A 12,539-nucleotide genomic window follows, 5' to 3' on the forward strand; every position below is an offset into this window, starting at 1 on the left:
ACTTCTAGCGGTAGATTTGTAAATATGGAAAAATATAAGGGTGCATTTGGTATTACCTACATTAGAAATCATCTAGGTGTTGATTGGGCTTTTAAGGCCCAAATTGAGCTGTCTTGTTGTTGTTAACTTTTGAGAAGAGTAGTGTTGGGGAATTTTTCACGTCTCGCTTCAAATCGACGTCTGTGTAAGGTTGAATCGCGTCGTGGTGTTTTCATCTTTAGCAGTTTTGGTTGTTTTTTTTTTTCTCCTTTTCCAAACGACCGAGACACACCAGCTAAACGCCATTCGCGTTAGATCTAAGGAGAAAACGACCTACGTACATAATAGGTGTTTTCAAGCAATTTGTTCTACGGGAAGGAGATTAACGCTCAAAGTTGATTTCAGTCTCCCTTTGAGTATTCTCTTCTACGGATCGAGGGTATGCTTTAGCTCAGTTTCGTTAATTTATAGCGTATTTATCGATTTTTCTTGTTGTTTGTGGAATTTGATATTTTATTGCGGCTTTTGGATCATGGGTTTGGATTTTTAGCTTCCGTCTTGTTTTATCAATGGAGTGTGTAAAACTATTGAATCTGGATATTGATATCTCTGCACAATTTGTGTCTGTTATTGATACTTTTTATGCGAATTGGGTTTTGATCTGTGTTGTTCATTATTCTAAACCACTATATTGTGTCGGTGCTCTGTAATATCTTACATTAGCTCAGTTTTTTTGTTGTTTTTTTTATGTTTATCTTGCGTCAGGCAGGAGGCAAGAACCATGATGATCCAGAATTTGTGCTGATTCACGAATAGTCATTGTGGGAACAAGACCAGAGTGAATCAAATGGACAAGAAAAAGAATCGTAGCGATCCACTTGCTGCTGGGCGTCAGAAGGTTAGCTTCGCTGTCCTTAAACCTACCTCTTTGAAATTGTGTAGATATTTTTAATTATCACTAAATGTCAGTAAGAAGAGAGAGGTGTTCTACTGTTTCATTTCCTTCTGCTGTGTTTATCGTCTTAAGTTTATAGTTTAGGAGGAAAACTTGATAGCCTGGTTTCTAGAAGTTAAGTTATTTTGATATCATGCTCTTTCTTATTGTTAGTAAAAAAAGATGTTAAGTTATTTCACCCAATTTTACCCAACTTGTCTATAATTGATTACTTGTCCTGCTTTGATTTATACAGACAGAGAAACATTTGGATGGGATGTGTGTTAATTGCTTTTTTTTGTTTACCTTATTTCAGCTTCAACAATTTCGTCAAAAGAAGGCTGACAAAGGCACTGATCAGAAAAAGGACTCGAAAGGCAGTACAAGCCAAGGAAAATCCTCTAAAAAATCTGGTAAATCTGAGAAGCATGAGCGTAAACCTGAAACAAGTGCTGTCAGTGATGAGGCAGAAGCTCCGTCCCATGAGGCTGCAGGAGGAGCTACATCTCATGTGAACGTTGGTGAGGAGGTTGTTGATTCTCCACAAACTTCTGCAAATGCAGAAGCTCACGAAAATGTTTCTGTCCATGGTTCAGCATCAGAACCTGATCCGCCTCAGCCAGTAAATACCACGTCTGATGATGGATCTGAAGTGAGAAAAGAAGTAGTTAATTCTGAAAATGATATCAGTATATCATTATCCACTGAAGAAGAGAATATCAAGTCTGTCAACAGTGGAACGGATGGCACAGTAGATTCTCTGACATCTGACCCTGCTGATTCTGAGAAGGGAGTTATACATGACGATGCATCTATTAATGTTGACGAAATCTCTGCTGCTTCTGGAAACATAGGTGAAGGGAAAAGAGTTGAAGTTGAAAGTGGGTCTGGGAGTGTGGAAAAGCCACATCAGCCATCCTCTCTCCATGAATATATTCCTGATGTTTCCTTGATTCGTGCAAGGGGAGATCAGGTAACTGATGTAGGTTGTTCTCTCCTTCTCTTCATGCTTCTCTCTTCAATCAGTTTCTTTATTACTTTTTCTTTGATAGGGGTAAAGAGGTTAGGTTTATTGCATTCGACCTTTTGATGTGTAATTCAATTCTCATTTGTTTCTCGGTAGGGGAAATGCAGGAAGAAGATGGTTCACACATGGAGCAGTTTTCTGAATCACTTGCAAAGGCAGGTGTGGATAAGATTGCAACTGAAGAAAGGCAAACAAGCGATCCAGCATCTGCTTCCCCTTCACACTTTTCAGAGGGATCCTCAGTTACACTTGATTCAGTTCAACTAGATGGAATAAGTGGTAATATTAGAAGCCAACAGATCAGGGAAGCTGCAGAGCTTAATGAAGAAAAACCAGAAACATCTATTCATTTTCCTAATAACAGAGATCACGTGCTTTCTGCTGAACCTGAGGAAGGCTCGGTTGCACATATGGCTAGTCAGCTGCAATTGCCTGAGAGCGTCAGTCTATCTGAAGTTTCGAGCCATGAGGAACCTCGTAAACTCGACACATTGAATCTATCTGGTGACGTTTCCGTTGCTCATGTTCACGAAGGCCGCTCAGTCAGCTTCTTACAGCTTGTGGATATTGTACGAGGACTTGGACAAGATGAATATCAAATTTTGTGCAATGCAAGAGAGGCTGCTTCCAGTAATGAGCCAGGAACAAGTTCCTTGGAGCGATTAAGAGAAGAACTATTTGTTTCGAGTACCATGGAAGATATACTCCATGTGCAACTCACGGAACAGTCTCATCTACAAAACGAGTTTGATCATCAACATAACCAACTGGTAGCTGAAATATCACAGCTTCGTACATCATATAATGCGGTGACAGAGAGAAATGACTCTCTTGTGGAGGAACTATCAGAGTGCCAGTCTAAACTATATGCTGCCACAAGGTCAAATGAGAAGCTTGAAAATAAGCTTCTTGCTACAGAAGCACAAGTGGAGGATTTCACTACTAAGATGAATGAATTGCAGCTTAGCCTAGAAAAGTCCGTGTTGGATCTATCTGAGGCGAAAGAAAAGTTCATCAATCTTCAGGTGGAGAATGATACGTTGGTTGCAGCCATTTCTTCCGTGAATGATGAGAAAAAGGAACTTCTTGAAGAAAAAAAATCCAAGAACTATGAGATTGAGCATCTTTCGTCTGAGTTAAACAATTGCAAGAACGTGGCGGCCATACTAAAGGCAGAAGTTGAGCAATTGGAAAATACTATTGGTCCACTGAAAGATGAGAAGATGAATCTTATGGATGATAAATATAGTTTATTGGGTGAGGCAGAAAAGTTACAGGAAGAATTGGCAAATTGTAAGACGTTGGCCACCCTGCAAGAGGTGGAAAATTTAAACATAAAGGAGACGCTTTCTTTATTGACAGGCCAGCAGACTAAGTTTGATGAGAACAACCTACGTCTCAGGGAAGAAAATGAGAAAGCACATCTGGAACTGAGTGCACATCTGATCTCGGAGACTTATTTATTGTCCGAGTATTCCAATCTAAAAGAAGGATATTCTTTGTTGAATAATAAGCTCTTGAAGTTTCAAGGGGAAAAGGAACATTTGGTTGAGGAAAATGATAAACTTACGCATGAACTTCTTACTCTTCAAGAGCGTACGTCAACTGTACAAAAAGAGCGGACTCATCTAGAAGTTGAGTTAAAAGAAGCAATAGCGCGCCTCGATAAATTGGCTGAAGAAAATACATCTCTTACTAGCAGCATTATGGTAGAAAAAGCTAGAATGGTAGACATTGGTAACGAGGATGCATCAGGATTGATCAATCAGGAAATTTCTGAGAAACTTGAGAAAAGTTCAGAAGTCGGGGTTAGTAAACAGACCGCATCATTCCTTGAAAATGCGCTATATACAAATTTGGAAGAGGTGATGGAAGAGACGTCTGAGTTTTCTGCCTTGAAGAAGAATCTGGATAAGGGGGAGAAAATGGTTCAGAACCTTGAAGAGGCAATTAAGCAGATCCTTGCTGATTCTTCAATGAGTAAATCTAGCGATAAGGGTGCTACACCAGCAGTATCAAAACTGATTCAAGCTTTTGAGTCAAAGCAGAAACCAGAAGAACAGGAATCGGAAAAAGCACAGTTAAGTGATGATCTATCAGAAGGAGATCAATATGTATCTGTGAATGTGCAGATTAGAAGTTTGAGAGGCTTGCTTGCTCAGTTACTCTTGAATGCTAAGGAGGCTGGTATACAATTCAACCAGTTAAGTGATGACAGGACATCGACAAATCAAAGACTCAAGGAGTTAAATGTTGAGTTCGCATCTCAGCAGGATCACATTGATGTTCTGGAGGCAGATAGTATTGAGAGTAAAATTTCATTTGAAGCTCTGAAGCATTATTCATATGAGCTGCAACATAGAAACCATGAACTTGAACTTCTTTGTGAATCATTAAAGCTAAGAAATGGTAGTATCGGTGTAGAAAACACGGAGCTCAATAAGAAGCTGAGTTCTTGCTTACTAAGAATCGATGAGCTTGAAATTCAGCTGGAAAACTTACAGCAGACTTTAAGTAGCTTTTTGTCCTCAATGGAAGAACAGTTAGTGGCCTTGCAGGATGAATCTGAGAGAGCAATGATGCTAGAACATGAATTGACATCATTGATGTCTGAATTTGGTGAAGCAGTTGTGAGGCTTGATGATCGTCTACTCAGATCTGGCACTTCTGAAGCTTCTGTTGGCTTAGATATGAGCAAGCGCATATCTGGTTCTATTGATATGGCTGTAAAGGTGATTGACGATCTGGAGGCAAAACTTGAAGCTGCTTATGCGAAGCATGAGTCCACCTCAAACCAATATGAGGAATTGAAGCAGAGTTTCAGTACTCTGTTTGAGAAGAATGAATTTGCAGCTTCTTCAATGCAGAAGATCTATGCTGATTTGACAAAATTGTTTACTGAATCATGTGGGTCAGAGGAAATAGCCAATCTTGAAGTTGAAAATGTAGCTGTCTCTGATCCTTTTAAGGATGGTAGTTTTGAGAATCTGATGGAGGCTGTGCGAAATATTCTTTCTGAGAGGCTTGAACTTCGGTCTGTGATTGATAAGCTACAGTCGGACTTGTCGAGTAAATCAAACGATATGGAGGAACTGGCGCAGCAAAGCCTTCATTCCACTTCACTTCGAGAGTTAGTTGGGAAGGTTGAGGGTGTTCTGGAACTTGAAAGTGGAATTAGTTCTGAATCTCCTAGTTCACATGTGGAGTTTCTTGTTTCCCAACTTGTTCAGAAGTTTATAGAGACTGAGGAATTGGCTCATCTCCTCAGAAAACAGTTAGAGGCTAAGGAGAATGAGTTGATGGAGATCCAGGAGAGTTTACTGCATCATAAATCGGAAATAGGTGGTCTCAGGGAAAATTTAACCCACGCAGAGGAGTCGCTTGTGGCTGTACAATCTGAGTTACAAGATAAATCTAATGAATGTGAACAATCAGAGCAGAGGTTATTATCGACTAGAGAGAAGCTTAGCATAGCTGTTGCTAAAGGAAAAGGTTTGATTGTTCAGCGTGACAATGTCAAGCAGTCATTGGCCGAAACCTCTGCTAAACTACAGAAGTGCTCAGAGGAATTGAATTTGAAGGACTCAAGGCTTCTGGAAGTTGAAGCAAAACTTAAGACCTATACGGAGGCAGGTGAACGCGTGGAAGCATTAGAATCTGAGCTTTCATACATCCGAAACTCAGCTACTGCACTGCGGGAATCTTTTCTTCTCAAAGACTCTCTGCTTCACAGAATTGAAGAAATTTTGGAAGATTTGGATCTCCCAGAGCATTTTCATGCTCGAGATATATTGGAAAAGGTGGAGTGGTTAGCAAGATCAGCTAACGGCAACTCTTTGCGTCCCTCTGATTGGGATCAGAAGAGTTCTGATGGCGGTGCGGGATTTGCTATCTCGGAGCCCTGGCGGGAGGATGTACAAACTGGCACAAGTTCTGAGGATGACTTAAGGATCAAGTTTGAGGAGCTTAAAGGGAAGTTTTATGGATTGGCTGAACAGAATGAAATGCTCGAGCAGTCCTTGATGGAAAGGAATACCTTGGTACAGAAATGGGAAAAACTCCTCGAGAATATTGATATGCCTCCACAGCTACAGTCCATGGAAGTGGAAAACAAGATTGAATGGCTTGCAACTTCAATATCGGAGGCTACAGATGAGAGGGATACTCTCCAACAAAAGATTGATAACCTTGAAGTCTATTGTCAATCACTAAGTGCTGATTTGGAAGTCTCACAAAAGCAAGTATTTGATGTCGAGGCAAATCTTCAGTCGTGTGTTAATGAGAGGGTGAATCTTTCTGAAAGACTGGAAAGTTTGAATGGTGATCATGAGAGTCTTACTGGGAGGGCCAGTCACCTTGAAGTTGAGAATGAGAAACTGCAGAATCAAGTGAATGATTTGCATGGAAAACTAGTTGAGAAACTTGGGAATGAAGAACATCTTCAGACTATTGAAGGAGAGCTATTGAATTTGAGGTACGTGATTAATGATGTTATCCAGGAAGATGGCTTGCAGAATTTGGCTTTGGCAAGTAATTCTGAGAGTTTGGATGGACTGCTGAGACAGCTGATAGACTATTATAAGAATATGTTAAAAGCTGAAAGAGATGACAAAGTCTGTGAAACTCGTCCATCAAATGCTGATGTTAGAAGTGGAGAGTCATTGGGTTCAGATGAAGCAACTTCTCATGGGCACCATCCTGAATTGATAGTTGAAGCAACAAGTAGAGACATAACCGTAGTAGAGACACCTGATGTAGCTTCCTTAACTAAAGATCTGGATGAAGCACTGCATGTTCAAAAGCTGACAAGGGAAGAAAGAGATTCATACATGGCAAAACAACAATCCTTGGTTGCTGAAAATGAGGCACTTGATAAGAAAATAGTAGAATTGCAGGAATTTCTTAAAGAAGAAGAGCAGAAATCAGCCTCTGCAAGAGAGAAATTAAATGTAGCTGTTAGGAAAGGGAAAGCGTTGGTCCAACTAAGGGATAGCCTGAAGCAAACTATTGAAGAGTTGAACGCTGAGCTTGGTCGCCTGAAATCAGAGATTATCAACCGAGATGAAATACTCTTAGAGAATGAAAATAAAGTTAGGGAGTTGGAATCTTACACTGTAAGGGTAGAAGCCCTAGAGTCTGAGTGCCAATTGTTGAAAAGTCATTTGGAAGAAACAGAAAATTTACTGCAGGAACGAAGTGGTACATTGAGCATGACGTTGAATGTGTTGAATAGCATTGATATTGGTGATGAAGGGGACAGAAATGATCCAGTTCTGAAGCTTCAACGTATCTCACAACTGTTTCAAAATATGAGTACAGCCATGTCTTCTGCTGAGCAGGAGTCGAGAAAATCCAGAAGAGCAGCTGAGTTGCTACTTGCCGAGTTGGACGAGGTTCAGGAGAGAAACGATAGTCTGCAAGAGGGGCTATCGAAATGTACAGATAAAATCCAGCAACTTTCCAAGGAGAAGGATGCAGCAGAGGCTGAAAAATCACATTTTGAAAACTTATCAGCAGTCAACAGTGAAGAAAAGAAGAAGCTTTATGGTCAACTGCTGTCCTTCGGAACTAGTGTGAACTCTCTAAAGAAAATACTCGCAGGTACCAGCAGTTGCCTAGCTGATATTTTCACTATGGATATGGAGTTTCTGCATCATCTGAAGGCAAATATGGAATCATGTGCGAAGCAAACTGGTACTAATTTGTCTGGCTGGCCGCAGCTCGGTTCTGGGAATTTCGTAGAAAAGGTATTTTAGATCCTTTCAACAGCTTATCATGGTGTACGTTCTAAATTTTTCTGCCACTGACTGTTCCTAAATTTTCCCCTCTCTGCCTAGGAAATCTTTTCACGCTTGAGTGCTGCTTGGTCTAACAACAACTTGCATGAGATTTCAAGTGGTGGAAACATTACCGAAATTTGTGGTTCTCTCTCACAAAACCTTGATCAGTTTGTGGATGATGTTAGCCATCTTGAAGAGAATGTAAGCAAGCACTTGACATCATGGCACGACCAGATTAATATTGTATGCAACAGTCTGGACACCGTTTTTAAGTCAATCGGAAAAGGAACGGAGTCAGAAATTGCTGCTCTGGGTGAAAGAGTTGCCTTGCTTCATAAAGCATGTTCTAGTGTGTTGATGGAAATTGAAAACCGTAAAGCCGAACTTGTTGGAAATGACAATTTCAATATGGGTCTCCATCAAGTAGATGAGGATTCGTCCATGGAATCTGTCAGGTCCATGGTAAATAGGCTATCGTCAGCTGTTAAGGAGCTTGTTGTTGTAAATGCTGAGGCTGTGGAGAGAAATGAAAAGGAGATGAAGGTAATCATCACCAATTTGCAAAGGGAGTTACACGAAAAGGACATCCAAAATGATAGGATGTGCAATGAACTTGTGGGTCAAGTTAAGGAAGCCCAGGCTGGTGCTAAAATTTTTGCAGAAGATCTTCAATCTACCAGTGCCCGGATGCGTGACATGCAAGACCAGCTGGGCATTTTGGTTCAGGAACGGGATTCTATGAAGGAGAGAGTTAAAGAGCTGCAAGCACGGCAGACATCACACTCAGAATTACAGGAGAAGGTCACATCGCTTAGTGATGTTGTAACTGCAAAAGACCAAGGTCAGTATTTCAATTTGAAACTTTTGCTTTTCCACTGCCGCACAGATCAGCTAATACGTTATTGTTTGCTGCAGAAATTGAGGCATTTATGCAAGCGCTTGACGAGGAAGAGTCTCAGATGGAGGATCTAAAACACAGGGTTACAGAATTAGAACAGGAAGTGCAACAGAAGAACTTAGATTTGCAGAAAGCTGAAGCTTCTCGTGGGAAGATTTCCAAAAAGCTATCAATTACTGTGGATAAATTCGATGAGCTCCACCATCTCTCTGAAAATCTTCTCGTTGAAATCGAGAAACTTCAACAGCAAGTGCAAGATCGAGATACCGAGGTTTCTTTCTTAAGACAAGAAGTCACTAGGTGCACCAATGAAGCTCTTGCTGCTTCTCAGATGGACATTAAGAGAGATTCAGAAGATATCCAAACTGTACTTTCTTGGTTTGACACGATAGCTTTGCTACTTGGTCTAGAAGATTCACCTTCCACTGATGCGCAGAGTCACATAAACCACTACATGGAGACACTTGAGAAAAGGATTGCATCTATACTATCTGAAGTAGACGAATTACGGTTAGTTGGACAAAGCAAGGACGCATTGCTTGAGGCTGAGAGGAGTAGAGTGGCTGAGCTCAGACAGAAAGAAGCAACTCTTGAAAAATTCTTACATGAGAAAGAATCCCAACCAAACATGTCAACAAGCCCGACGTCAGAGATTGTTGAAGTGGAACCTCTGGTAAGCTTTGATCCTGTTGGGGATAGTTACACCATTCCAGATGCCTATAAATTTTTGATTTCGGGGTTATTTTTGGGTATTGCAGATAAACAAGTGGACGAAAACACCGGTCCCATCGCAAGTCCGGAGTTTGCGTAAAGGGAACAACGACCAAGTGGCCATTAGTATAGATGCAGATCAAGCTGATCAAAGTGGTAGCTTAGAAGAAGATGATGATAAAGGTAAACTAAACTTGTCCCTAAATATTTAGTACTTTAGTAAATCGCTACACATTCTCTTAGTAACATCCCCATTTGTATATTTTGTATGGCTGCGTTTTTAGCTCATGGTTTCAGATCAATGTCTACGTCGAGAATCATTCCTAGATTCACAAGACCCCTCACTAACATGATCGATGGTTTATGGTCAGCCTCTTTTCCATTCATCGATCTCATTCAATTTAAAAATTTGCAAACTATGATTAACAAAAAGGGATTCTGTTTTTTTCTGGTTTCTTTGTCAGGGTCTCTTGTGATCGGACGCTCATGAGACAACCTGCCTTACGGTTAGGAATCATGATTTACTGGGCGATATTGCATGCTCTACTGGCTGCTTTCGTCGTCTAACCAAAACTTCCAATTTCGTAAGCTCATTACTGACCTTTTTCCCAAGTCACAAAACAGTAGCTTCCTTTTCTAAGCTCTAATAAGTGTTTTTATTACATCTTTGCAGCTGGTTTATCGGTATAGCATGGGCTCAAAGTGGTGTGTTGTCTTCACTATATGTTTTTGTTTATTGTCCTTTATTCATTGATTAGCTACCAAGCAAATTGTGGTTTAGCCATTTTTATTGATCCGAATCACAAGCTGCTTGGCTTTACGAACGAATAAGAAAGATCGTAGTTAGCTGTTGGAAAAGATTATAGAGTAGAACTGCTATTTCTATTTACATTTACACTTTTTAAAAATACAAGGCATCACATTTACCAGAATAAAAATAGGGTAAAAATATAAGCTAAAAAGAACCATTTTTTATAAAATTGATATGAAAAGGCCTGTGTCAAGCCCAATTACAGTATCAAAGTTTAGGCCCAAAACATGAAATTTGGGCTTTACTGTTTATGTTAAAGTTGACGCGCTTACAAACCCCTAAAGAAGGAAGTGTCTTCGTCAATTTCAGATTCAGAAACCCTAGTTTTCTCCCCACTTCAAACAATTCTTTTTCCTCTCGTCGTCTCATAGAGTCAGAGCTGCTCAGAATCTTTCGGTTCTTATCTCGCGAGGTAGGTCTCGCGCCAAGTTTCTTTCTCTCTTCTCGCTCTTAATTTCATTCTTTGCTTCGTTTTTGTTTAATCCGATCTGTTGAACTTCAACGGGTCCCTTCTTAGATCTAGAGGCTGTGTGTGTTCCTTGCTCAAATCCTTTTAATATGAACAGTTTTTGTGTGCTATTGACAGGTTATATAAGAAGATGTCACGTGTGTACGTTGGAAACTTGGACCCGCGAGTTACTGAGCGTGAACTCGAGGATGAGTTCCGTGTCTATGGAGTTATCAGGAGGTACTAATCGATCAGTTAGTACTAGTACAATTTTGAAACTTTTTGATGTTAAGTATCTGTTTTGAACTTCTCTTAATGTTTCATTATTGTGTGTGCAGTGTTTGGGTTGCTCGTAGACCACCTGGTTACGCTTTTCTTGATTTCGAAGATCCTAGGGATGCCCGTGATGCCATCCGTGGTGTAGATGGTAATGCATTCATTCACATTCTTTCAGTTCTGCTTTATTCTTTAGGAAGTTATTATTTTCTGTGTAGATATCTTTAGATAAAATATGACATTTGTATTGTGATAATGGATAGGCAAGAATGGCTGGAGGGTTGAACAGTCTCACAACCGAGGTGAACGCGGAGGTGGTGGCCGTGGTGGTGACCGTGGAGGTGACCGTGGTGGTCGCGGTGGTTCTGATTTGAAGTGCTATGAGTGTGGTGAGCCTGGTCACTTTGCTCGTGAATGCCGTAACCGTGGTGGTGGTGGCGGCACTGGGAGGCGTCGCAGCAGGAGCCGTAGTCGCAGTCCAAGATACAGAAGGAGCCCAAGCTATGGACGGAGGTCAGTTGTGCTTCTAGTTTTATTACCTTATGCGCAATTGAAATCAAAGCGATCTAGCTTCTTCTGTGAACAGATTAGTTTTAACTATAACATGTTGTTTTCTGGTTTCAGGAGTTACAGCCCTCGTGCAAGATCTCCCCCTCCTCCAAGGCGCCGCAGTCCTTCCCCACCTCCTCCTCGTGGTCGCAGCTACAGTAGATCACCACCTCCATACAGAGCACGTGAGGAAGTGCCATATGCTAATGGGTAAACTTCTTTTCTCAATTCTATATACAATAATCAGTGTTTTTTCAGTCAATTGATATGCGATTGAGTTGATGTTTGACATGGATATTGAATTTATGGCCTTTTGGCCTTTTTTACCATTAGTCAATGTGTCCTATTCAACCTACTGTTCTTGTATCTACAGAAATGGACTGAAAGATAGACGCAGAAGCAGGAGCTGAGTTGTTTTGCTGGATAACGAGTTTGTGGGATGATCGAGAAGTACTACTTGCTTTGGAAGGGAAGATGAGAGAGCCTAAGAGAAATTGATATCATCTATGAATTTCAGTAAGAATTTAATATAAGTTTTAGGTGGTTGGATTGGATAAAAGCTTGCTACTTTTTCATTTGGTTATGGAGTGTACGTATTCGTGTATCTAATCTATCCGTAGGTAAAAAAGAATGATTTCGTACCTTGTTTCTTAAAGACTTAATGTTTTGTTTGGAAAATTCTGCTAAATGCTTATGTGTTTCTTGTCTTTTTCCACTTTGTCGAGGTTTCTTCTGGTCTACTACTACTACTACTACTACTACTGCTTCATTGCTTATCTGCTTGCTTCTCTACTCTTCTGCTATGAAGCATCTTCATTTAGTTGCTCAGCCTGCTATGAAGCATCTTCATTGCTTATCTGTTTGCTTCTCTACTCTTCTGCTATGACGCATCTTCATTTAGTTGCTCAACCTGCTATGAAGCATCTTCATTGCTTATCTGTTTGCTTCTCTACTCTTCTGCTATGACGCATCTTCATTTAGTTGCAAGGCTTGCGATGAAGCATCATCATTTGCTTCTATATCTTTCTGAAATGAAACATCGTCATTTAGTTGCATGGCCTGCTATGGGAAAAGCTGAACCACGATTGTGGATCCCTACATGGCTTGGTTCATCATCATCGTCGAC

General features: G+C 40.6%; 2 protein-coding genes across 7 annotated transcripts; both read left to right on the forward strand.

Moving 5' to 3' along the window:
• Window positions 156–10,220, forward strand: LOC104730110 (nucleoporin nup211-like). 5 transcript variants are annotated; one of them, XM_010449211.1, is made up of 10 exons: window positions 156–418; window positions 745–877; window positions 1,230–1,899; window positions 2,037–7,687; window positions 7,778–8,561; window positions 8,636–9,291; window positions 9,377–9,512; window positions 9,614–9,695; window positions 9,794–9,913; window positions 10,003–10,220. In XM_010449211.1, exons 2-9 carry the CDS (start codon window positions 827–829, stop codon window positions 9,894–9,896), a joined length of 8,133 nt encoding a protein of 2,710 aa, XP_010447513.1. In that variant the 5' UTR covers window positions 156–418; window positions 745–826; the 3' UTR covers window positions 9,897–9,913; window positions 10,003–10,220. The 5 variants fall into 5 exon arrangements, with proteins under 5 accessions (XP_010447513.1, XP_010447514.1, XP_019089421.1 ...); XM_010449212.1 differs by having other exon boundaries at window positions 1,230–1,895; window positions 2,048–7,687; XM_019233876.1 differs by having other exon boundaries at window positions 749–877.
• On the forward strand, window positions 10,420–12,533 carry LOC104730111 (serine/arginine-rich splicing factor RSZ22). 2 transcript variants are annotated; one of them, XR_758381.1, is made up of 7 exons: window positions 10,420–10,552; window positions 10,727–10,828; window positions 10,927–11,015; window positions 11,128–11,377; window positions 11,489–11,623; window positions 11,787–11,929; window positions 12,139–12,533. XR_758381.1 is itself a non-coding variant. In XM_010449216.1 (6 exons), the coding sequence occupies exons 2-6, from the start codon at window positions 10,740–10,742 to the stop codon at window positions 11,821–11,823; spliced, it is 600 nt and encodes a 199-aa protein (XP_010447518.1). In that variant the 5' UTR covers window positions 10,420–10,552; window positions 10,727–10,739; the 3' UTR covers window positions 11,824–12,128. The 2 variants fall into 2 exon arrangements, 1 of the variants encoding a protein (XP_010447518.1); XM_010449216.1 differs by lacking the exon at window positions 12,139–12,533 and having other exon boundaries at window positions 11,787–12,128.

Source organism: Camelina sativa, chromosome 12 (assembly GCF_000633955.1).
Source record: "Camelina sativa cultivar DH55 chromosome 12, Cs, whole genome shotgun sequence".
NCBI classification, from domain to species: Eukaryota; Viridiplantae; Streptophyta; class Magnoliopsida; order Brassicales; family Brassicaceae; genus Camelina; species Camelina sativa.